This window comes from Aythya ferina (genome assembly GCF_964211825.1).
Source record: "Aythya ferina genome assembly, chromosome: 15".
In the NCBI taxonomy this organism is placed as follows: Eukaryota; Metazoa; Chordata; class Aves; order Anseriformes; family Anatidae; genus Aythya; species Aythya ferina.
The window spans coordinates 10,001-35,061 of NC_140314.1; the positions used below are offsets into that span (position 1 = coordinate 10,001).

General features: G+C 49.3%; 1 protein-coding gene and 2 long non-coding RNA genes across 8 annotated transcripts; all 3 read right to left on the reverse strand.

Annotated features, from left to right (window-relative positions):
- Positions 1–651: 651 nt before the first annotated feature.
- On the reverse strand, positions 652–2,026 carry LOC311445382. The gene is made up of 2 exons (XR_014698370.1): positions 1,401–2,026; positions 652–834 (listed from the first exon to the last, which is right to left on the reverse strand). It is a non-coding gene; the product is annotated as an uncharacterized lncRNA (long non-coding RNA).
- A 5,711-nt stretch (positions 2,027–7,737) lies between these two features.
- On the reverse strand, positions 7,738–20,018 carry LOC311445315 (uncharacterized protein). Of its 6 annotated transcripts, XM_084537297.1 has the most exons (13): positions 19,194–20,018; positions 19,023–19,072; positions 18,532–18,642; positions 18,363–18,412; positions 18,195–18,263; positions 17,882–17,975; positions 11,879–14,628; positions 10,819–10,879; positions 10,608–10,658; positions 10,400–10,476; positions 10,119–10,159; positions 9,774–9,839; positions 8,549–9,685 (listed from the first exon to the last, which is right to left on the reverse strand). In XM_084537297.1, exons 9-13 carry the CDS (start codon positions 10,644–10,646, stop codon positions 9,663–9,665), a joined length of 246 nt encoding a protein of 81 aa, XP_084393423.1. In that variant the 5' UTR covers positions 10,647–10,658; positions 10,819–10,879; positions 11,879–14,628; positions 17,882–17,975; positions 18,195–18,263; positions 18,363–18,412; positions 18,532–18,642; positions 19,023–19,072; positions 19,194–20,018; the 3' UTR covers positions 8,549–9,662. The 6 variants fall into 6 exon arrangements, 1 of the variants encoding a protein (XP_084393423.1); XR_014698337.1 differs by lacking the exons at positions 10,119–10,159; positions 11,879–14,628; positions 17,882–17,975; ... (3 more) ...; positions 19,023–19,072; positions 19,194–20,018 and adding exons at positions 7,792–7,833; positions 8,059–8,127; positions 8,227–8,276; ... (2 more) ...; positions 11,331–11,441; positions 17,083–17,160 and having other exon boundaries at positions 9,576–9,685; XR_014698339.1 differs by lacking the exons at positions 10,119–10,159; positions 17,882–17,975; positions 18,195–18,263; ... (2 more) ...; positions 19,023–19,072; positions 19,194–20,018 and adding exons at positions 7,925–7,972; positions 8,059–8,127; positions 8,227–8,276; ... (1 more) ...; positions 11,153–11,214; positions 11,331–11,441 and having other exon boundaries at positions 9,576–9,685; positions 14,434–15,049.
- Positions 20,019–20,139: 121 nt separating this feature from the next.
- On the reverse strand, positions 20,140–21,394 carry LOC311445317. Its single transcript, XR_014698342.1, has 3 exons — positions 20,929–21,394; positions 20,602–20,655; positions 20,140–20,501 (listed from the first exon to the last, which is right to left on the reverse strand). It is a non-coding gene; the product is annotated as an uncharacterized lncRNA (long non-coding RNA).
- Positions 21,395–25,061: the final 3,667 nt, after the last annotated feature.

The following is a 25,061-nucleotide window of genomic DNA, read 5'->3' on the forward strand; positions in this document are numbered from 1 at the left end:
TAAACATTAGGACGCTCAAAACACAAACCAAAACCCAAAACTTTAGGACGCTCTAAGCACAAACTGAAAACATGAAGACACACAAAACTCTAACCCAAAAATTAGGATGCTTAAAACCCAAAGCCCTAACACAAAACATTAGGATGCTCAACACCATAACCCAAAAAACTAGGATGCTCAAAACCCTAACCCTGGAGAACCTAACCTGAAAAAAAAAAAAAAAAAAAAAAAAAAAGGATCTTAACACACTAACCCTAAGTAACTGACCAAAAATAAAACCCTAGGACCCTAACCCTAAAAAACATAGCAACACTCCATCCCAAGAAAAAAAAAAAAAACACCACCAACAACAAAAAAAAATCTAAAACACTAACACGCTAACCCTGAAACCATTAAAGCCCTGTTAAAACTCCAACCCAGTTATACACCAGTTACCTCCCTTAAGGGATATAGAGGAGCTCTCTCAGATATGGCAGTACTACTTCTCATGCATGCAGCCGGTGGTCGGTCTCATTCTCGTGCTGATGATGTTGAAAGCTGGGGCAATGGTGGTACTGCTGGAGATACCACAGCCACCGGAGGTGGATTGTTAGGATATGGAGATGGTAGGTTATCCAACGGCTCCCGTTTATTATCTTTTCCTTTTTCCTGTTCTTGTTCTTCTTCAAATTTCTTATCTGCTTTTAGTGTAAATATTGAGGCTGGAAAAGGACATGAAGTCCTCCTGATCCATAATCCTGCATAATCACTTTCTTCCCAGCAAAAAGGTTCCCTCGAATTAACATGTGTATTTAAGGCCTGACAAATACAGTCTTCAAAGGATCCAAAAGCAGGCTGAAAGATATGTGGTGTTAAAGGCTCCTTTGGCCATTCTATCACACAATACTGGACCGGTTTTTATTTACTTTTTCCTTTTCTGGGGCCCCTCTCATTCCAATTTCTAACCGTTATTCCTAATGGACTTTCTGGTGGTATGTCTGGTAATTTGCTCCCTTTCTTCTGGTCCCTGGTCTTCGATTTTGTCTGACCCATCTAGGAATGTTACTGTGCCAATTCCCACAGCCCTTGGTTACCTTAATAAGAGTGTCTTACAGAGGATTTAAGATCTATCACCCACCCACAAATCCTATAGGAATCCCTTCATTCCTTCACTGGCCAAGTCCCTCGTGGGAGATTGGAACCGTGGTTAGAAGACCTCCACAATCGCTTCGGAACTGAATTCCGTCTCAGTCACACTCTTACACACACAGGCAACTGAAACCCACCCAACAGAACAGTATACGCTTTAAACGCTTATGACTCCATTGTCTTCATTCACATCTTCACACACAGAATTACGGGCAAAATATAGTGCTGCAGCCAGCAAGGGAACTGAAAAAAAAATCAAAACCTTTGCTTACCTTTATTCAGGTTCAAGATGCCATTAGTCCCGACCTGACTCGAACAGCAGCCACCAAATGGTGGGGCGCCTCTCCTAGATAAAGTAAGAATTCAGGAACCAAAGCCCTCCCGGACAAGCCCCCAGTTGTCATACATGACTGGGTCCCAAATTGGATTGCAATTAAATTTTACAATTTATTAAATGAATAGAGGTAAACAAGCAGTTGTGCGCAAACAGATATACTGTGACAGCTGCCCTTCAGCACGTGCCCAGAGGCAGACTGGATGTCTTTGCCAAAACAGTCCGGACAATGTATTAGTACACCCATGCACTGCCACGTTAGCTGTCATTGCTAACTGCCAGGCAGGACAGCTCCAGACCAAACACATACACACACAGGCACGCCACAAACACTACAAACAAAGCACACAACACAAGGCACAAGAAAAAGTGACCCCCCAGAGGGAAGCCCTATGGCAACAGCAAGTCAGAACAGGTGCTCTGCAGCAGACCCAAGGAGAGACTCAACAATCAGTCGCATCGCACCCGAAGGCTGCCGCACACTCTGAGAAACCAAACCTACCAGTCCTGAGCAGCTCCCCACCTCCTCCTGCCAACCACGCTCAGCACACACACTATTTGCCCCTCAAAAAATAAAAGCTTAGAATATACACACACACAAAAAAACACTATCTGAGATCCATAAATGCCAAAAAGACGTGCACGCACAGCAGCCCCTGCAGAGGTAATCACAGACTTACCCTTTGCAGAGGAAAGAGCAGACTCTGACACAACCCTGCTCAGGCTCTTGGTAACGCTGCATCTAAACTGCCAAGCCACATGTAGCATGAAATGAAGCTGGTTTTAGTCCCCTGGAAAATTGCACAAGTAGGCTTGTACATCTAGAGATTAAAATATAGCTCAAAAAACAGAAGCGTATCCCACCATCGCAAAGAACAGTGAGCCAGCAACCTCTACTAAATATCCCTCTGTTAAGTGAATTCCAAGGACTTAGAAATCCGGAAATCCATAGACTCCAGCCTGCCTAGAGAACCCTGCAACTGACTGAAGGAAAACAAAACACTTACCTCAAAGAGCAGCCCAGGCAGAAGGAGCTCTCTGATGCCATGCCTGGGGCTCATATACCATTTGGCCCTGCCCAGCACCCAAACCCAATCACATTGTAAAGGGGAGGGACAAAGCACAAGAAAGTAGGAGCAGAGCAGGAGCAGCAGATTTTCATTTTCTTTTTTTTTTTTTTTTTTTAAATCTGCTTTACCTGAACAACATGCAGAGGACAAGAGACCTGGGGTGTTTCTAGAAGCAACAATCCCCATGCTTTTGCTGCAGCTTTTAATATTAAAAGGACAACACAACCAGTCAAGTAACTGGAACTTTTTCAAATGGAATTACGTCAAACAGGTTCATCATCACTTGCAGAAACAGAGAACCAGCATTCACTAGCATGCCAGAGCTAATACCCACCTCCTGCACAACGCTCACTACTACTAATGCAACATATCATTGTGCAATACCTCTCTGTTCCTGGTTCCTTTAACTCACCTGCTCAGTAGCTCCAACTGAGAAATGTGCCCGGGCAGCGCTGCGCTGAAATGTGCCCGAACAGACTTATTCTTCAGTGATGAAGAAGGTGACCCTGCTCAGTCTCTTGGCAGTACTGCACTTATGCGGTCAAGAAACCGTACCCCACGGTTTCCCAAAAACAACATACCTGGCAACCCCTCATAAACATACCTCAAATATGTGAATTCCATGCACATAAAGCCTAGAAGGCTTTATGGTCTAACGACTCGACAGACAGCAAACACACAGGCAAAAGCTCCAGAAACATAACAAACCGCCCCTAACCCTGAGAAAGACCACTGCTTATATGCCCAATGCTGCCATTTTCAGATACATGCTCACACAGGGCTCTTCAATGATACATTTCTCCTAAACCCTGCTCCATCACTTTGCCACCAAGGTTGTGACTTTGATAAGATTTGACATAAAGGCAAAGACTCACAAAAAGCCCTGTAATTCTGCAAAAATCATAAGGGACCCAGAAACACAAAGCAAACACACAAAATAACATCGCCATACTATCCGTAAAACTGCTGTAATAACTACTCACCTGAGGAAGAGCTGCATGCAATACAGGCACCTACTACTTAGATTGCTTTACTATGACAGATCCTACCAGTTGCCACCTCAAAAAGATATGCGTACCGGTTTCTACTTGAAAATGCATCAGTCCATACACTCTGACCCACCTAAAGAACCCTGCAACTGACTGAAGGAAAAACAAAGCACTTACCCCAAAGAGCAGCCCAGGCAGAAGAAGCTCTCTCATGGCACACCTGCAACTCAGTTACTATTAGGTCCCACCTGGAACCTGAAGCCAATCACATGGGAAAGTGCAGGGGGAAAGCACAAAAAAAGCAGAAAGAACAGGAACAGCAGCTGTGGTTTTATTACCTTATTTATATGGCTTAGCTCAACAGCATGCAGAGTGCAGACATGAGAACTGGGGTGTTTCTAGAAGTTACAATCTGTTGTCGACGGAAGGAAGACACAGACGCTCAATATGAGTGAACAGTGAACTTCAACTTTAATGGATAGCTCAGTCGCCTTTTATCTAGTTCGAACATAATCAACTCATACATATTGCAAAAACTAAGCTCAGGATTGACTAACACTTTCCTATCTTTTCAGTTAGTTCCTCCCTCTTTTAGCTACCGTCCCGCCTTAGGGACTTTCCCAACCACACAAGGGCATCGTGTCCTTGGGCCTGATTGGTTCTCAACCGGCTGCGCACGTGCCCAGGCTCATATGAGTTGAGTACGGTACCTCCCCTAGCCCATGACCTCCTAACTGCTCAACATCCATGTGTCCTACCTCACTTAACCATTCCTCCACAATTCCCCCATTTTTATTTTGTGATACAAATACCTTCTCTGTGAGTTGCTCTAGTTTCTTAGTTAGGCAGTTAAAGGTTACATATGCAGCAATTATAATCAATATAATTATAAGTAGAAAGCAAAGTCCCTCTTTAACTAACAAAACCCGTCCACCCATGTTCCCCAAAACAGATTTAAGCCAACCTTCAAACCAACTATCTTGTACTACAATTTTTTGTGTATGATCCCTTAACCATTTCAACTGGTCGTGAATTGACTGACCATGGTCGGAAAGATTAAAGCAACACATTCCTTCTACATCTTCACTCCTATGTCACTGAGCCAAGAACAAGAAATCAATAGCGGCCCTATTTTGCAGCACAGCGTGCCTTAGGCTTTCCGTGTCTTGCGACATTTCAGAAAGAACTTGGGTGGTTACATTTGACTGTTTAACAGCCCAACAAGCAAGCTTATTTATGCTAGCCAAAGCGTGTGCAGTTCCTACAGTCAGAAAAAGATCCATTAAGCAGAGTAATACGGGCAGAGTATGGTGCTAACATTTCACTCAGTTCCTTTGGATCCCCTATCGGGACCCCAAACAAGCATGTTCTGAAAGGGTACATAACATAACACAACTTAACCCTAATAACACTACAATTACTGTAAGCACTTAACGGTAACACAATTAATAGTAAGTAACACAACTTAGTAGTAACACACTTAAACCTAATCACTTGATGGTGATCAAAGGCTGTTCTTGATAGTCGTCGAGGTGTCACAGCCCACGTCATTGTCAGAATGATTATCAGGAACCTCTTCCTGGTCGTCTTCGGCGTGTGCAGATTCTAAAGCTGCTTCAGTCCACTTTGCAGTGATCCACTGGGTACCTGTTTCTGGCACCACTTCAAAATCTCTATAACATTTTATAACATTTTTGCAAGTAACTCTTTAACCACATTTATCACAATACTACATGCAATGATGATTGACACCACAGTGAACAAAATCCTTAATCCCTCTTTGACTAATCCCAGTAACCATCTATGCATTGTTTCAATTATATCAGTGAACCATTGATTGAAAGGATTGATACCATATTGACTCTTTCTCATGTGCTCTTTCAAGAAAGTAATGGATTTGTGAATTGACTCATTACGATCAAAAAGTTTTAAACAGTACGTTCCCTTAAGTTTCTCCAAGTGGCTACTTCGCACAATGACTCCATACTTGTGAAACATGATTTTGCTCGACCAGTACTAATTTCCTATGATTTCAGCCTGCACTATGGCAATAAATGCGCTCTCACTAACACAGTACACAGCACACTCACACACCCAGAGGCCTCTGGCACATCTCACTCTCAATCATACCACAACCTCAATCATACCACACGAATATAATTTAGAATGATAAGCAAACAAACAAGTATTGCCTCTCATTGTGTTCCTCATGAAGTGACTTGCAACACTTTGTTTTAAAACCTTACCCTTACACAAATACTTTCAACACAAAATACCTGGACATTTAAAAATAACACATACAATTAATAACACTCCAGTTAGTATCCCTTTTTCATTGCAAGGTAAACCTCTTATAAAAAGAATGCCAGAGAGAAGCAGCACAGCCGCCGCTGCTTCCATGGTTACATCAGACAGGCTGCAGGGTCCTGATGTCCGTCCCTCTGCTCTGTGCCGACTCGCCACACGGTGAGGGTCAGCTGCCGTTCCATTCCGCGGAACTCCGAGCGCAGCACTGCTCGTGGCGGTGACTGAGGGGGGGGAGGCTCCCACTGCCCCGTAGCCCCCTGAGGCAGCGTTATCGTTCTCACTGAAGGCAGCAGTGGGCAATCCCCAGCTCCAACACTTCGCGGCAATCCCAGTCGCTCTGTACCAGCAGTAGCGACTCTCTGCTCAGCCTGATGTATAACTAAGGCGTTAGTGACTGCTCTCCAAGGCTTCAATAATTTTTTAGCAGCCTTATTTTCATTAATAACTTCAAACAATTTGTCCCCAGATTTACGCCACTCTGTTTGTTCAAAAACTGTATCAGGATTGATAAAACAACCCTGCATTACTCCATATGCTAATAATCCTGGTAAATCCTTTTTGCAGTCTATATCTGAAGTGCTCCGCTTTTCTAAAAAGCATTCGAGCAAAGCGTACGCCGATGTCTCTCCATACCTTTATATACGTCGGTTGCAGCCTTTGCAAAGACCTCGGCGGCGCTTCTCCGGCGGGACCCTTTATAGGCTCATCCCGGGTGCGGGGACTCCCTTCCACCTTCCGAGCTGCGGGTGCGGGGACTCCAAGTTTTCGTCCCTTTCACCTTTCAGACCTCGGCGACGCGTGACCGGCGGGATCCTCTCCCGGGTGCAGGGACTCCACGTCCCTTTCACCTTCCCGACACGGGTGAGGGGATTCTTGTCCCTTCCACCTCCTGGGCTGCGTTGCAGGACCGGTTCCTCCCTTATTCCGTCCAACCATGGCCCAGGATCACCGCCAGCAGTGTCCAAATTCCGTTCAGATCGGTCCCTGTTCAGGCGCTATTTGTTGTCGACGGAAGGAAGACACAGACGCTCAATATGAGTGAACAGTGAACTTCAACTTTAATGGATAGCTCAGTCGCCTTTTATCTAGTTCGAACATAATCATCTCATACATATTGCAAAAACTAAGCTCAGGATTGGCTAACACTTTCCTATCTTGTCAGTTAGTTCCTCCCTCTTTTAGCTACTGTCCCGCCTTAGAGACTTTCCCAACCACACAAGGGCATCGTGTCCTTGGGCCTGATTGGTTCTCAACCGGCTGCGCACGTGCCCAGGCTCATATGAGTTGAGTATGGTACCTCCCTAGCCCATGACCTCCTAACTGCTCAACATCCACGTGTCCTACCTCACTTAACCATTCCTCCACAACAATCCCCATGCTTTTGCTACAGCTTTGAATATTAAAAGGACAAAATAACCAAGCAAATAGCTGATTTTTTTTTTTTCATCTGGAATTAGCTCAAGCTTTTATTTACATAGAAAGAAAAGTCTAGGAGCAGAACTGATTACATGCCAAAAAAGATTTCAATTCCATTCCACTCACAGGAAAAATCACTTACTTCAGTAAGCTGAGAACCAAAAGGCTATGCTGATGTGTTAAAACACATTACAGGACACTGGGTCCAGGCCCTCCGCTGCACCCACTTAAAATCCATCCCTACACTCACCAAGGTGCAACCCCAACCCAAACACAGACGCAGCATTTCAGCTTCAACACAGTTTTGGGAACTGGTAGAAAGGACACCTCATCCTCAGCAAGGTGTGCTCAGGCTACACAGGACAGGGCTTTGGGCACCTCTTTGCCTACCAAAGAAGACCGCCATCAGCACCTGCTTTGTTCCGATTCTAAAGACTAACATCACAGCCCACGTTGCCTGGGACACCTGATAAACAGAAGAGAAAGCAGCCATACCGTTTTCAAGCCATCCCTGCACGTGTCGCTCCTCGATGATCTGCAACCTCTTCTCAAATCCTCAACCGCTTCTGTGGAGAGCCTGCCATGGCACCTGCAAAGCAAGATGGATACCCTTCACAGTCACCTCGTGCTACTTGGCAGTTCTGCTCCAATCCAGCTCACAAACAGCCCGCCCTTCCCGTGCTGCTCTTCAGAGTGCAGCTTAGCCCCTCTGAGCCTGTGCGACACACCTGTGAAACAAAAAGAAAAGCATAGGCCTAAGCAGCATCCAAAGCCACAGCACAGCTAGGACAGTTACTCTCATCTGCTCCCTTACCTCTGCCCCCTCACCTGCCCTAGAGGCAGATGCTTCCATCTGCTCTCTTAAGCCAGCTACAACACACCTCTGAAATATAAACAGGATTTTTACTGTATTTTGTGTAGTTAACTAACTGCAGTGACAACTGCACCCCTAAAGTACCTGCTACATCTGTTCATCGCTCACCTTGCCGAAAGCAGCTATGCTCAAGTCCCACGTTGCACACTGTGTTGCAGCTTTAACAAATGAAAACAGTCACAATATAATCATTCAGCGGCCAGCATTAGAACCCATCCCTCAACAACAGCAGGGACCCCATTTACAAATTATCGTTTCAAAACAGCAGCCCCATTACCTCAGCACCTCAAAAGTAGATCAAGCCTGTCACTGAGCTGCCTACCCAGTGCTGAACAGTTCCAGATGGAGCTCTTTCCTGTGACAGGTTCCAAAGGTTTACACTCTACTGGGGACAGGAAAGAAATAAAGAATAAACATTTCAAAACCCCATATCTGTAACCTTTCAAGATTCAACAGACCTCCTCAAGCACACCGTTCAAGCACTTATACGAGCAGCTGCTCACAAGCAGATATACTCTCCCACCTCCACATCTGCCAAACACCACAGAGATGACTGTGCCTGCTGCCCTTCAGTACGTGCCCAGATGCAGACCGGATGCCTTTGCCAAAACAGTCCAGACAATGTATTAGTACACCCATGCACTGCCACATTAATCACTAACTGCCAGGCAGGACAGCTCCAGACCAAACACATACACACACAGCCACGCCACAAACACTACAAACAAAACACACAACACAAGGCGCAAGAAAAAGAGACCCCCGGAGGGAAGCCCTATGGCAACAGCAAGTCACAACAGGTGCTCTGCACCAGACCCTAGAGGAGACTCAAATGTCACGACACGCGACTGGAAGCAACTGCCAGAACTGGGATGATGGAGGCCGAAAAAGCCTGCCTTCAAGACAAGAGACCAGAAGGATGGGGACTGAAAACCCCATAAGACGCTTAGGAATTCAATTCCCAACAAGAGCTCCTGATGCGGCCCAGATGACTTCTGCAAGAGTGAGGATGGAAACAGACGCGATCTCAAACCGAATATGATGCACAAGACCTGAAACAGACCTGCTCTTTAAGCAGTGACTGCAACACAAGAAGTGCTCAGATCAGAGCCATGATGACAAAACATGCATTGAGGCCCTTCAGCACCACTACCAAGTCGCCTGTCTGGTCAGTCCAGTGTCAAAAGCTAGGAGGATATCAAGACCCGAGAAGCACAGAACAGACATCGCAGAAGCAACACAAGACAGACGAACAGAAGGAAACTGTCCTGCCTGGCGCACGCACTCACGCTACAAAATAATCCCACTTCTTCTATTAGCCTGGTGACCCAGCCACAAGCAGCCTGAACGTGACCCAGCCTGAACCACCCTCACCGTGGAACCAAGTCTAGTCAGCCAGCTGGCTCCATGCTGCTCTGACTCCCAGCTCCCATTAGCCACCCCAGATATGCAAATACCAGGTGCCCCCCAGCTTAGCTCTCAGGTTGCTGAATGGTAAAGTCCCTCCGCTTCAAGAAACGCACAGGCACTGATTGTCATCTTAGTCAATTGCCGGGCTCATCATCAGCTGCAAAAACAGAGTACCAGCATTCACTAGGACGCCAGCCCCATTGCTCACCTTCTCCACAATGCTGACCACTACTGATGCAACATACGATTGTGCTCACGTGTTCCTCTCCGAGTCCAAGCTCCAACAGTGCAGCCAGTATCATCCACACCACCTGGGAAAACAAAGGGATTAAATGATCGTTGCGTTCACAACACGTCACCCAATGGTGGTTTTTTTTTGTTATTGTTGGTTTTGTGTGTGTGTGTGTGTGTGTGTGTGTGTGTGTTTCCTTTATTTATTTTTTTTTTTTTGGTCTGCTTTAGCTCAACAGCATGCAGAGTGCAAACAAGAAAACTGGGGTGTTTCTAGAAGCAACAATCCCCATGCTTTTGCTGCAGCTTTGAATATTAAAAGGACAATACGACCCAGCAAGTAACTGGAACTTTCTTACCTGGAATTAGCTCAAACTTTTCTTCACATTGAAAGAAAAATCTAGGAGCAGAACACATTATACACCAACAAAATTAATTCCATTTCAACCCCAGAAAAAAAAAAAATCACATACTCTCATCCCCTCCTGTACCTCAGCCGCTTGCCTACCCCACATGGCACACACTTCCATCTGTTCTCTTTACCCACTTATAGCACCTCTAAAAGACAAACTGGAATTTTACTCTATTGGATGTACGAAAATAACTGCAGTGACAACCGCGCCCCAAAAACAACAGTTACCTCTGCTCATCACGCACCAGAGTCACTGCAGAGGCAGCTCGGGTCAAGACGTCCTGCACTGCGCACTGCGTTTCAGCCTGAACAAAAGGAAAAACACAGGCAGAAGATAAACATTCAGCTGACAGCAGTAGCACCCATCCCTCAACAACAAAAGGGACCCCATCTTTAGTTTTATCCTTTCAAAACAGCAGGCCACTTGCCACTGTACCTGCAAATTAGGTCCAAGCTTGAAAGGAGCGGCCAGCATCACCCACGCCACCTGGGAACACAGAAGGACACAATGACCACTGTGCTTGCAAGCAACCACCTGCCACACTGCTCCTCTATCCCACACAGCCTCACCTCGGACCCTCACAGGGAAACACCTGAGCGTCTTCCCTTCGCTTCGGATAAGGGATGACCAGGCTGACAACACTCACCTTCCCTCAGTGCTTCGTGACATGAGGATTTCCCTTCCCTGTCCACGACTGCACAAAGCACCTGCAGACACAAGAGAAACGCACACTCTGAGGTACCTCAGAGCTACAGCATACCTGCTGCAATACCTCTCTCTTCCCAGCTCCTGTACTTCAGCTGCTCACCAGCTCTAACTCAGATTCTTCGCTCACAGTGCCACAGCAAACTCTGCCTGGGCTACAGAACACACACTACACAAGCTACAATGGCTAAGACACACAAACTGGAACATTCCCACCCAATAATCAGTCGCGTCGCATAGGAAGGCTGCCGCACACTCTGAGAAACCAAACCTACCAGTCCTGAGCAGCTCCCCACCTCCTCCTGCCAACCACGCTCAGCACACACACTATTTGCCCCTCAAAAAATAAAAGCTTAGAATATACACACACACAAAAAAACACTATCTGAGATCCATAAATGCCAAAAAGACGTGCACGCACAGCAGCCCCTGCAGAGGTAATCACAGACTTACCCTTTGCAGAGGAAAGAGCAGACTCTGATACAACCCTGCTCAGGCTCTTGGTAATGCTGCATCTAAACTGCCAAGCCACATGTAGCATGAAATGAAGCTGGTTTTAGTCCTCTGGAAAATTACACAAGTAGGTTTATACATCTAGAGATTAAAATATAGCTCAAAAAAAAAAGAAGAGCATCCCTCCATAAAAAAAAAAAAAAAAAAGAGCCAGCAACCTCTACTAAATATCCCTCTGTTAAGTGAATTCCAAGGACTTAGAAATCCAGAAATCCATAGACTCCAGCCTGCCTACAGAACCCTGCAACTGACTGAAGGAAAACAAAACACTTACCCCAAAGAGCAGCCCAGGCAGAAGGAGCTCTCTGATGCCATGCCTGGGGCTCATATACCATTTGGCCCCGCCCAATATCCAAACCCTATCACCTGGAAAAGGGGAGGGACAAAGCACAAGGAAGTAGGAGTAGAGCAGGAGGAGCAGTAGCTGGTTTTTTTTTGTTTTGTTTTGTTTGTTTATTTGTGTTTGTTTTTTTTAAAATCTGCTTTACCTGAACATCATGCAGAGAACAGACAAGAGACCTGGGGTGTTTCTAGAAGCAACAATCCCCATGCTTTTGCTACAGCTTTTAATATTGAAATAACAACACGACCAGTCAAGTAACTGGAACTTTTTCAAATGGAATTACGTCAAACACGTTCATTATCACTTGCAAAAACAGAGAACCAGCAATCACTAGCATGCCAGAGTGTTGTCGACGGAAGGAAGACAGGGACACTCAATATGAGTGATATGATCAGCAAGCTTCGATTTATTGGATAGCTCAGACGCCTTTTATTCCTTAACATATAATTAGCTCATACATATTACAAAATTTAAGCTCATGATTGGTCCCCCTACATCCTTATCTTATCAGCTTCTTCCTCATCCTTTCGACCGAAATAACACAGTCGGTACTTTCCCAAACCGCCAACGGATATTGTGTCCTTGTGTCTGATTGGCTCAGACAAGTTGTGTGCGATGTTTGTCCAACTCGTAAAGATTCAGCTGTTTTATGTCTACGTGACCTATCTCAGTTAACCATCCCTCTACAATTCCCCCGTTTTTATTTTGGACTACTAATACCTTTTCTGTGACTTGTTCAAGCTTCTTAGTTAAGCAACCAAAAATTATTCGTGCAGCTATTTTTATCAATATAACTATAAGCAGAAAGCAAAATCCCTCTTTGATTAGACTCACTAACCAGTTAGACAGACCCCCAAAGATGGACTGCAACCAATTGTCAAGCCAACTAGGTTGTACTGTAATTTTCTTTGTGTGCTGCATCAACCATTTCAACTGGTCATGAATCGATTGACCATGATCTGAAAGATTGAAACAACACATTCCTTCAAAATCTTCACATCCATGTCCTTGCGCTAAAAGCAAAAAATCAATTGCAGCCCTATTTTGTAACACAACATGCCTAAGACTATCCATATCTTGTGCCATTTCAGTAATAATTTCAGTTGTTACATTTGATTGCTTAACAGCCCAACAAGCAAGCTTATTAATGCTAGCCAAAGCATGTGCAGTTCCCACTGCTGGAACTAATGAAGCAAATATTCTCTCAGCAGCGCCCCATAATTCTACACCATCGTCACAGTCAGAACCTAAAGTCTTAAGAGCTCGTTTGGATCTCTGCGACAAGCTCTGGTTCCGGAGACTGTATAAGTCCGGGGCGAACAATGTGAGTCGCCCTAGATAACATGGACCCCCAAACGCGTTGGCAGGTATTCCTTGCCATGCACGATCCCCGCAAATCAAAAACATGCCAGGTGGCAGAGCCTTTGCAGTGTCATTATTCCACATCGGATTGTTATTAGATTTTGCTTCAGCTCCCAAAGCCCCCAGTCCTTGACTCCATACTTGTGAAATATGATTTTGCTCGACCGATCGCAACTAGTCCTGCTAGTTGCTTACAATCGACTCCCCATTTTTCTAAAAAGCACTGTAATGAATCTAGGGCTACGTCGTCCTTCATTTTCCTATGATTTTTTTGCCGGCACTAATTTCCTATGATTTCAGCCTGCACTATGGCAACCTGCACTATGGCAATAAGCACGCTCTCACTAACACAGTACATAGCACACTCGCACACACACAGCACAATTGCACACCCAGAGGCCTCTGGCACATCTCAATCTCAATCATACCACAACCTCAATCATACCACGAGAATATAATTTAGAATGATAAGCAAACAATACGTGCGGCCAATATAATTTAGAATCATAACCCAACAAACAAGTATTGTCTCTCATTGTGTTCCTCGTGAAGTGACTTGCAACACTTTGTTTTAAAACCTTACCCTTACACAAATACTTTCAACACAAAATACCTGGACATTTAAGAATAACACATACAATTATTAACACTTCAGTTAGTATTCCTCCAGCAGCTGAAAACATACTGTTTGTCTGTAGCTTCAGGAGATCTTTGCTCCTGTGGTGAGCAGCTGAGAGTGGAGTCCCCTCCGAGCAAAAACGCTCAGGGTGCACCTAGGGGCGTCCACGCTGCAGCCGATCCCCGCAGCCGAGCAGTGTCTCCTCAAGTCTGCCGGTGGTCATTTGGCAGTGTAATCTGCATCTCTGCACTCCTGCCCCGCAATAGAGCTAAGTCGTCATTACTAATCCATAGAATGTGGCAACCCCACGGAATCTTATCCAGAAACGTAGTTATAACACCGATCTGGGGACGAATAGTCTTTTTTGCATTGCAAGATAAACCTCTTATAAAATGAATGCCAGAGAGAAGCAGCACAGCCGCCGCTGCTTCCATGGTTACATCTGACAGTCTGCAGGGTCCTGATGTCCACCCCTCTGCTCTGTGCCGACTCACCACACAGTGAGGGTCAGCTGCCGTTGTCCACTGATGCCTCTGGTCTACTGTAGCAACTCGATCTCGGATGTCCCGCATCGCACCGCGATTACTTCAATTTCCCGCGTCCCTCCGCAATTCCTTTTTCCGCGTCCCTCCGCAATTCCTTTTTACAGTCTATACCCTGCGTGCTCTGCTTTTCTAAAAAGCACTTGAGCAGATCATACGTCGCTTGTCTCTCCATACCTTTGTTTACGTCAGCGCTGTTGCAGCCTTTGCAAGACCTCGGCGACGCGTGGCCGGCGGGACCCTCTATAGGTGCTCCCGGGTGCGAGGATTCAGCATTTTCATCCCTTCCACCTCCTGAGCTGCATTGCAGGACCTGTTTCCTTCCCTTATTCCGTCGATCCGTGGCTCGCAGGTTCACCGCCAGCGGGGTCCCTGTTCGGGCGCCATTTGTTGTCGACAGAAGGAAGACAGGGACACTCAATATGAGTGATATGATCAGCAAGCTTCGATTTATTGGATAGCTCAGACGCCTTTTATTCCTTAACATATAATTAGCTCATACATATTACAAAAGTTAAGCTCATGATTGGTCCCCCTACGTCCTTATCTTATCAGCTTCTTCCTCATCCTTTCGACCGAAATAACACAGTCGGTACTTTCCCAAACCGCCAACGGATATTGTGTCCTTGTGTCTGATTGGCTCAGACAAGTTGTGTGCGATGTTTGTCCAACCCGTGAAGATTCAGCTGTTTTATGTCTACGTGACCTATCTCAGTTAACCATCCCTCTACACCAGATCTAATACCCACCTCCTGCACAACACTCGCTACTACTGATGCAACATACAGTTGTGCAATACCTCTCTGATCCCAACTCCTTTATCTCACCTGCTCAGTAGCTCCACCTGAGAAATGGGCCCGGGCGGCGCCGCGCCGAAATGGGCCCGGGCGGCGCCGCGCCGAAATGGGCCCGGGCGGCGCCGCGCCGAAATGGGCCCGGGCGGCGCCGCGCCGAAATGGGCCCGGGCGGCGCCGCGCCGAAATGGGCCCGGGCGGCGCCGCGCCGAAATGGGCCCGGGCGGCGCCGCGCCGAAATGGGCCCGGGCGGCGCCGCGCCGAAATGGGCCCGGGCGGCGCCGCGCCGAAATGGGCCCGGGCGGCGCCGCGCCGAAATGGGCCCGGGCGGCGCCGCGCCGAAATGGGCCCGGGCGGCGCCGCGCCGAAATGGGCCCGGGCGGCGCCGCGCCGAAATGGGCCCGGGCGGCGCCGCGCCGAAATGGGCCCGGGCGGCGCCGCGCCGAAATGGGCCCGGGCGGCGCCGCGCCGAAATGGGCCCGGGCGGCGCCGCGCCGAAATGGGCCCGGGCGGCGCCGCGCCGAAATGGGCCCGGGCGGCGCCGCGCCGAAATGGGCCCGGGCGGCGCCGCGCCGAAATGGGCCCGGGCGGCGCCGCGCCGAAATGGGCCCGGGCGGCGCCGCGCCGAAATGGGCCCGGGCGGCGCCGCGCCGAAATGGGCCCGGGCGGCGCCGCGCCGAAATGGGCCCGGGCGGCGCCGCGCCGAAATGGGCCCGGGCGGCGCCGCGCCGAAATGGGCCCGGGCGGCGCCGCGCCGAAATGGGCCCGGGCGGCGCCGCGCCGAAATGGGCCCGGGCGGCGCCGCGCCGAAATGGGCCCGGGCGGCGCCGCGCCGAAATGGGCCCGGGCGGCGCCGCGCCGAAATGGGCCCGGGCGGCGCCGCGCCGAAATGGGCCCGGGCGGCGCCGCGCCGAAATGGGCCCGGGCGGCGCCGCGCCGAAATGGGCCCGGGCGGCGCCGCGCCGAAATGGGCCCGGGCGGCGCCGCGCCGAAATGGGCCCGGGCGGCGCCGCGCCGAAATGGGCCCGGGCGGCGCCGCGCCGAAATGGGCCCGGGCGGCGCCGCGCCGAAATGGGCCCGGGCGGCGCCGCGCCGAAATGGGCCCGGGCGGCGCCGCGCCGAAATGGGCCCGGGCGGCGCCGCGCCGAAATGGGCCCGGGCGGCGCCGCGCCGAAATGGGCCCGGGCGGCGCCGCGCCGAAATGGGCCCGGGCGGCGCCGCGCCGAAATGGGCCCGGGCGGCGCCGCGCCGAAATGGGCCCGGGCGGCGCCGCGCCGAAATGGGCCCGGGCGGCGCCGCGCCGAAATGGGCCCGGGCGGCGCCGCGCCGAAATGGGCCCGAACAGACTTATTCTTCAGTGATGAAGAAGGTGACCCTGCTCTGTCTCTTGGCAGTACTGCACTTATGCAGTCAAGAAACCGTACCCCACGGTTTCCCAAAAACAACGTACCTGGCAACCCCTCATAAACATACCTCAAATATGTGAATTCCATGCACATAAAGCCTAGAAGGCTTTGTGGTCTAACGACTCGACAGACAGCAAACACACAGGCAAAAGCTCCAGAAATATAACAAACTGTCCCTAAACCTGAAACAGAATACCCCTTACATGCCCACTGCTGCCATTTTCAGATACACGCTCACACAGGGAGCTTCAATGATACATTTCTCCTAAACCCTGCTCCATCACTTTGCCACCAAGGTTGTGACTTTGATAAGATTTGACATAAAGGCAAAGACTCACAGAAAACCCCGGAATTCTGCAAAAATCATAAGGGACCCAGAACCACAAAGCAAACACACAAAGTAACATCACCATACTATCCGTAAAACTGCTGTAATAACTACTCACCTGAGGAAGAGCTGCATGCAATACAGGCACCTACTACTAGATTGCTTTACAATGACAGATCCTGCCAGTTGCCACCTCAAAAAGATAGGAGTACTGGTTTCTACTTGAAAACGCATCAGTCCATAGACTGACCCACCTAAAGAACCCTCCAGACAACTGAAGGAAAACCAAAGCACTTACCCCAAAGTGCAGCTAAGGCAGAAGGAGCTCTCTCATGGCATACCTGCAACTCAGTTACCATTAGGTCCCACCTGGAACCTGAAGCCAATCACCTGGGAAAGTGCAGGGGGAAAGCACAAAACAGCAGAAAGAGGAGGAGCAGCAGCTGTGGTTTTATTAACTTCTTTATATGGCTTAGCTCAACAGCATGCAGAGCGCAGACAAGAGAACTGGGGTGTTTCTAGAAACAAAAATCCCCATGCTTTTGCTGCAGCTTTGAATATTGAAAGGAAAATACAAACAAGCAAGCAACTTTTTTTTTTTTCCCACCTGGAATTACCTCAATCTTTCATTTACAAAGAAAAATCTAGGAGCAGAACAGATTACATGCCAAAAGAAGAATTCAGATTACATGCCAAAAGAAGAATTCAATTCCATTCCACTTGCAGGAGAAATCACTTACTTCAGTAGGCTATCTGAGAACCAAAAGGTTATGCTGATGTGTTAAAACACACTACAGGACACTGGGGCCAGGCCCTCCGCTGCACCCACTTAAAACCCATCCCTACACTCACCAAGGTGCAACCCCAACCAAAACACAGACACAGCATTTCAGCCTCAACACAGTTTTGAGAACTGCTGGAAAGCAAGCTTCATACTCAGCGAGGCGTGCCCAGGCTACACAGGACAGGGCTTCGGGCAACTCTTTGCCTACCAAAGAAGACCGCCATCAGCACCTGCTTTGTTCCGATTCTAAAGACTAACATCACAGCCCACGTTGCCTGGGACACCTGATAAACAGAAGAGAAAGCAGCCATACCGTTTTCAAGCCGTCCCTGCACGTGTCGCTCCTCGATGATCTGCAACCTCTTCTCAAATCCTCAACCGCTTCTGTGGAGAGCCTGCCATGGCACCTGCAAAGCAAGACCCTTCGCAGTCACCTCGTGCTACTTGGCAGTTCTGCTCCAATCCAGCTCACAAACAGCCCGCCCTTCCCGTGCTGCTCTTCAGAGTGCAGCTTGGCCCCACTCAGCCTGCGTGACACACCTGTGAAACAAAAAGAAAAGCATAGGCTGAAGCAGCATCCAAAGCCACAGCACAGCTAGGACAGTTACTCTCATCTGCTCCCTTACCTCTGCCCCCTCACCTGCCCTCGAGGAAGATGCTTCCATCTGCTCTCTTAAGCCAGCTACAACACACCTCTGAAATATAAACAGGATTTTTACTGTACTTTGTGCAGTTAAGTAACTGCAGTGACAACTGCACCACTAAAGTAACTGCTAGATCTGCTCATCGCTCACCTTGCTAAAAGAAGCTGTGGTCAAGTCCCGTGTTGTACACTGTGTTTCAGCTTTAGCAAATGAAAACGGTCACAAGATAATCATTCAGCTGCCAGCATTAGCACCCATCCCTCAACAACAGAAGGGACCCCATTTACAAATTATTGTTTCAAAACAGCAGCCCCCTTACCTCAGCACCTCAGAAGTAGATCAAGCCAGTCACCGAGCTGCCTACCGAGTGCTGGACAGTTCCAGAAGGAGCTCTTTCCTGTGAGCAGTTCCTACTAAGGTACACACTCTGCTGGGGACAGGAAAGATATAAAAATAAAAGTTTCAAAACCCCGTATCTGTAAGCTTTCATGATTCAACAGTGCACCGTTCAAGCATTATGGGAGCAGCTACTCGCAAGCAGCTCAACTCTGCCAAATCCACATCTACCAACCTCCAGAGATGACTGTGCCAGCTGCCCGTCAGTACGCGCCCAGAGGCAGACCAGATGTCTTTGCCAATACAGTCCGGACAATGTATTAGTACACCCATGCACTGCCACGTTAGCTGTCATCACTAACTGCCAGGCAGGACAGCTTCAGTACTTTATGCAGTTTCAGTACTTTATGCAGTTAAGTAACTGCAGTGACAACTGCACCCCTAAAGTACCTGCTACATCTGTTCATCGCTCACCTTGCCGAAAGCAGCTCCGGTCAAGTCCCGCATTGTACACTGTGTTTCAGCTTTAACAAATGAAAACGGTCACAAGATAATCATTCAGCTGCCAGCATTAGCACCCATCCCTCAACAACACAAAGGGACCCCATTTACAATATTATCATTTCAAAACAGAAGCCCCATTACCTCAGCACCTCAGAAGTAGACCAAGCCAGTCACCGAGCTGCCTACAGAGCGCTGAACAGTTCCAGAAGGAGCTCTTTTCTATGACAGGTTCCTCCAAAGGTTTACACTCTACTGGGGACAGGAGAGAAATAAAAATAAAAGTTTCAAAAACCCCTTATCTGTAAGCTTTCAAGATTCCACAGACCTCCTCCTCAAGCACACCGTTCAAGCACTATGCAAACAGCTGCTCACAAGCAGATATACTCTCCCCCCCCCAACATCTGACAAACAACACTGAGATGACTGTGCCTGCTGCCCTTCAGTACGTGCCCAGATGCAGACCGGATGTCTTCGCCAAAACACTCCAGACAATGTATTAGCACACCCATGCACTGCCACATTAGCTGTCATCACTAACTGCCAGGCAGGACAGCTCCAGACCAAACACATACACACACAGCCACGCCACAAACACTACAAACAAAACACACAACACAAGGCGCAAGAAAAAGAGACCCCCGGAGGGAAGCCCTATGGCAACAGCAAGTCACAACAGGTGCTCTGCACCAGACCCTAGAGGAGACTCAAATGTCACGACACGCGACTGGAAGCAACTGCCAGAACTGGGATGATGGAGGCCGAAAAAGCCTGCCTTCAAGACAAGAGACCAGAAGGATGGGGACTGAAAACTCCATAAGACGACGCTTAGGAATTCAATTCCCAACAAGAGCTCCTGATGCGGCCCAGATGACTTCTGCAAGAGTGAGGATGGAAACAGACGCGATCTCAAACCAAATATGATGCACGAGACCTGAAACAGAACTGCATTTCAAGCAGCGACTGCAAGACAAGAAGTGCTCGGATCAGAGCCACGATGACAAAACAAGCACTGAGGCCCTTCAGCACCGCTACCAAGTCGCCTGTCTGGTCAGTCCAGTGTCAAAAGCTAGAAGGATATCAAGACCCGAGAAGCACAGAACAGACGTTGCAGAAGCAACACTACAGGACAGACGAACAGAAGGAAACTGTCCTGCCTGGCGCACGCACTCACGCTACAAAATAATCCCGCTGCTTCTATTAGCCTGGTGACCCAGCCACAAGCAGCCTGAACGTGACACAGCCTGAACCACCCTCGCAGTGGCACCAAGTATTTTCAGCCAGCTGGCTCCACGCTGCTCTGGCTCCCTGCTCCCATTAGCCACCCCAGATATGCAAATACCAGGTGCCCCCCAACTTAGCTCTCAGGTTGCTGCATGGTAAATTCCCTCCGCCTCAAGAAATACACAGGCACTGGTCGTCATCTTAGGCAATTACCAGGCTCATCATCAGCTGCAAAAACAGAGTACCAGCATTCACTAGCATGCCGGTCATGATGCCCACCTTCTCCACAATGCTGACTACTGCTGATGCAACATACAACTATGCCCACCTGTTCCTCTCCAAATCCAAGCTCCAACAGTGCAACCAGTATCATCCACACCACCTGGGAAAACAAAGGGATTAAATGATCGTTGCGTTCACAACACATCACCCAATAGTGGTTTTTTTTTGTGTTTTTTTTTTTTTTTGTTATTGTTGTTTTTTGTGTGTGTGTTTCCTGTATTTATTTATTTTTTAGTCTGCTTTAGCTCAACGGCATGCAGAGTGCAGACAAGAAAACTGGGGTGTTTCTAGAAGCAACAATCCCCACGCTTTTGCTGTAGCTTTGAATATTAAAAGGACAATACGACCCAGCAAGTAACTGGAACTTTCTTACCTGGAATTAGCTCAAACTTTTCTTCACATTGAAAGAAAAATCTAGGAGCAGAACAGATTATACACCAACAAAATTGATTCCATTTCATCCCCAGAAAAAAAATCACATACTCTCATCCCCTCCTGTACCTCAGCCGCTTGCCTACCCCACGTGGCACACGCTTCCATCTGTTCTCTTTACCCACTTGTAGCACCTCTAAAAGGCAAACTGGAATTTTACTCTATTGGCTGTAGGAAAATAACTGCAGTGACAACCGCGCCCCAAACTGAGCCAGCAGCCCCTACTAAACATCCCTCTCCTAAGTGAATTCCAAGCACTTAAAATCCAGAAATCCATAGACTCCAGCCTGCCTAAACAACCCTGCAACGGACAGAAGGAAAAACAAAGCACTGCCCCCAAAGAGCAGCCCAGGCAGAAGGAGCTCTCTGATGCCGTGCCTGGGGCTCATATAGCATTTAGCCCCGCCCAGCACCCAAACCCAATCACCTGGGAAAGGGGAGGGGCAAAGCACATGAAAGTAGGAAGAGAGCAAAAGAAGCAGCTGTGTTTTGTTTTTTTTCCTTTGTTTTTTAAAATCTGTTTTATCTCAAAAACATTCAGAGAGCAGACAAGAGACCTGTGGTGTTTCTAGAAGCAAAAATCCCCTTTTGCTTTTGCTGCAGCTTTTAATGTTGAACTGATAACGGCACCAAGCAAGTAACTGAAACTTCTTCAACTGGAATTAGTTTAAACACGCTCACCGTCATCTGCAAACACAGAGAACCAGCATTCACTAGCCCTAACCCTAACCCCAACCCGCACCCTAAACTCTAACCCTAGCCCCAGCCCTAGTCCCTAACCCCAACCCTTGTTCCCGAGAACTTCATTTCCAGGCATGCTCTGGGCGCTCAACATGGCCTCCCGGAGGTCCGGAGTCCCAGAACTACATTTCCCGGCATGCTCCGGGCACCCAACATGGCCTCCCGGAAGTTCAGAGTCCCAGAACTACATCTCCCGGCATGCTCTGGGCAGTCAACACTGCCTACCGGAAGCCTGGTGCCGGAAAACTACACCTACCAGAATTCCCTGGACAGCCAGCACGGCCAATCAGAGGCCGAGTTTTCGAGAACTACATTTAACAGCACTCACTGTAACCCTAGCCCTTCCCGCCCTTACACAAAAAAGCCTCAAGCCCTATCCCTAAACATCCTCGAAACCCCTACGGACCTAACCCAAACTATTTACCACACTAAACCCCTGAAGTCCTATGCCTAAAACCCCTAACCCAATAAATTAAGACGCTCAAATCCCAAACCCACAAAACTGAGATGCTCAAATCCCAAACCCAAAAAAATAGGACGCTCAAATCCCAAACCCCCTTCCAAAAAAGAAAGAGAAGAATCAAGAAAAAAAAAAATCAAACAAAACAAAAACAACAAAAGGGGTAGATCTGGTGGCATCTGCCCTGTAACCCTGCAAAAATCACGAGGGACCTAGAACAACAAAGCAAACGCACAAAATAACATTGACATCCTATCCATAAATGTGCTATAATAATTAATCACCTCCAAAGAGCTTCAAGCAATAAATGCACATACTATTAGATCGGTTTCCTCTAAAAGATCGTACCAGACCCTGACCCACCAAAAGAACCCTGCATGTAGCTAACAGAAGCATCAACAAAGCACTGACCCCAAAGAGCAGCCCGGGCAGAAGGAGCTCTCTGATGCCGTGCCTGGGGCTCATATACCATTTGGCCCCGCCCAGCACCCAAACCCAATCACCTGGGAAAGAGGAGGGGGCAAACCACAAGAAAGAGAGCAGGAGCAGCAGCAGCTGTGTTCTTTTATTTATTTATTTATTTGGTTTTTTTTTGTGCCTATCCCTAGTTTACAGCATGCAGAGTGCAGACAAGAGAACTGGGGTGTTTCTAGAAGCAAAATTTACTGTATTTATGCCTCAGCTTTGAACATAGAAAGGACAATACAACCAAGAAAGTAAATGAAATATTTTCCACGGGAATTAGCTCAAACTTTAGTGTTAGGCCAGAGGTTGGACTCAATGATCTTGAGGTCTCTTCCAACCTAGAAGATCTGTGATTCTGTGTGATTTACATATGAAGAAAAATCTAGGAGCGTAGGAAATTACACAGCAAAAAAAACGACGTAATAAGCAACGCGCATGCACGGCCCCACGGCCGCCTGCAGTACTCGTTTTCCACCAAAAGGAGGCGGCAGAGGGCGCCCCTGGGCCCAAACGCGCATGCGCCCCCTTCTGCTGCCTGCAGTACCCCTTTCCCACCAGCAGGTGGCGGCAGAGGGCGCCCGCGGGCCCCTCCACGCATGCGCGACGCCCAGCCGCCTGCAGTACCCGAATAACACCAGCAGGTGGCGGCAGAGGGCGCCCGCGGGCGTCTCCGCGCATGCGCGCCGCCCGGCCGCCTGCAGTACTCGATTTCCACCAGCAGGTGGCGGTAGAGGGCGCCCGCGGGCCCCTCCACGCATGCGCGCCGCCCAGCCGCCTGCAGTACCCGAATAACACCAGCAGGTGGCGGCAGAGGGCGCCCGCGGGCGTCACCGCGCATGCGCGCCCCCCGGCCTTCTGCAGTACCCCTTTCCCACCAGCAGGTGGCGGCAGAGGGCGCCCGCGGGCCCCTCCACGCATGCGCGCCTCCCAGCCGCCTGCAGTACCCGAATAACACCAGCAGGTGGCGGCAGAGGGCGCCCGCGGGCCCCTCCACGCATGCGCGCCGCCCAGCCGCCTGCAGTACCCGAATAACACCAGCAGGTGGCGGCAGAGGGCGCCCGCGGGCGTCACCGCGCATGCGCGCCCCCCGGCCTTCTGCAGTACCCCTTTTCCACCAGCAGGTGGCGGCAGAGGGCGCCCGCGGGCCCCTCCACGCATGCGCGCCGCCCAGCCGCCTGCAGTACCCGAATAACACCAGCAGGTGGCGGCAGAGGGCGCCCGCGGGCGTCTCCGCGCATGCGCGCCGCCCGGCCGCCTGCAGTACTCGATTTCCACCAGCAGGTGGCGGTAGAGGACGCCCGCGGGCGTCACCGCGCATGCGCCCCCGTCGGCCGCCTGCAGTATCCCTTTCCCACCAGCAGGTGGCGGCAGAGGGCGCCCGCGGGCCCCTCCACGCATGCGCGCCGCCCAGCAGCCTGCAGTACCCGAATAACACCAGCAGGTGGCGGCAGAGGGCGCCCGCGGGCGTCTCCGCGCATGCGCGCCGCCCGGCCGCCTGTAGTACTCGTTCTCCACCAGCAGGTGGCGGCAGAGGGCGCCCCCGGCCCCACCGCGCATGCGCGCCCCCGGGCCGCCTGCAGTACTCGTTTCCCACCAACAGGAGGCGGCAGAGGGCGCCCGCGGGCGTCACCGCGCTATGCGCGCCCCTCGGCCGCCTGCAGTACCCCTTTCCCACCAGCAGGTGGCGGCAGAGGGCGCCCGCGGGAGGCCTTGTCGGGCGGATCACAGCTCGCCTACTGTGCCATTCGGAGCTTGTGGCTGTATTTTTTCCAACGTATTTGCTAGGCCATAGCAATTTCTATTTAGTGTAGAGGACCTAACGCAGTTAGGATCAGAATATTTAGATGCTTATATAACTGAACGTCAGAAACAATTAAATAAAGTACATAAATTTGTTTTAGGGACCAGGGCTAGAGGGTTGGATCAACCAATCCACCCCTTTAAGCTCGGGGATTATATATATATAAAGACTTTTTCAGGACAACCCCTACAGGAAAAATGGAAGGAAAGTGGATGGGACCATACCAAGTATTACTGACAACACACACCGCCATTTAGATTAAGAAGCAAGCAGCTTGGATCCACAATTCAAGGGTGAAGAAGGTCCCGGCGAGGATATAGACCACCACTCCAATTGGACCAACAAAATTATGGTTTTCCAGATCCTAATGATTGCAGGGGTGCGGTTCTCGGATTCGGGGTGGGCAACTTGGGATGAGAACTTACACCTGACCTTAATACAAACAATTTCTCAAGTAACTAATAAGACGAACTGTTGGGTATGCACCCATCTGCCACAGCATGGGAATAAGGGTGTATCGTTAATCGGGATTCCGTTGTCTGCAAACTTATCTTGGACTAATTTGTGGGAAAACACATCTTGGGGTCGAAAATATTAAGAAGTTTTG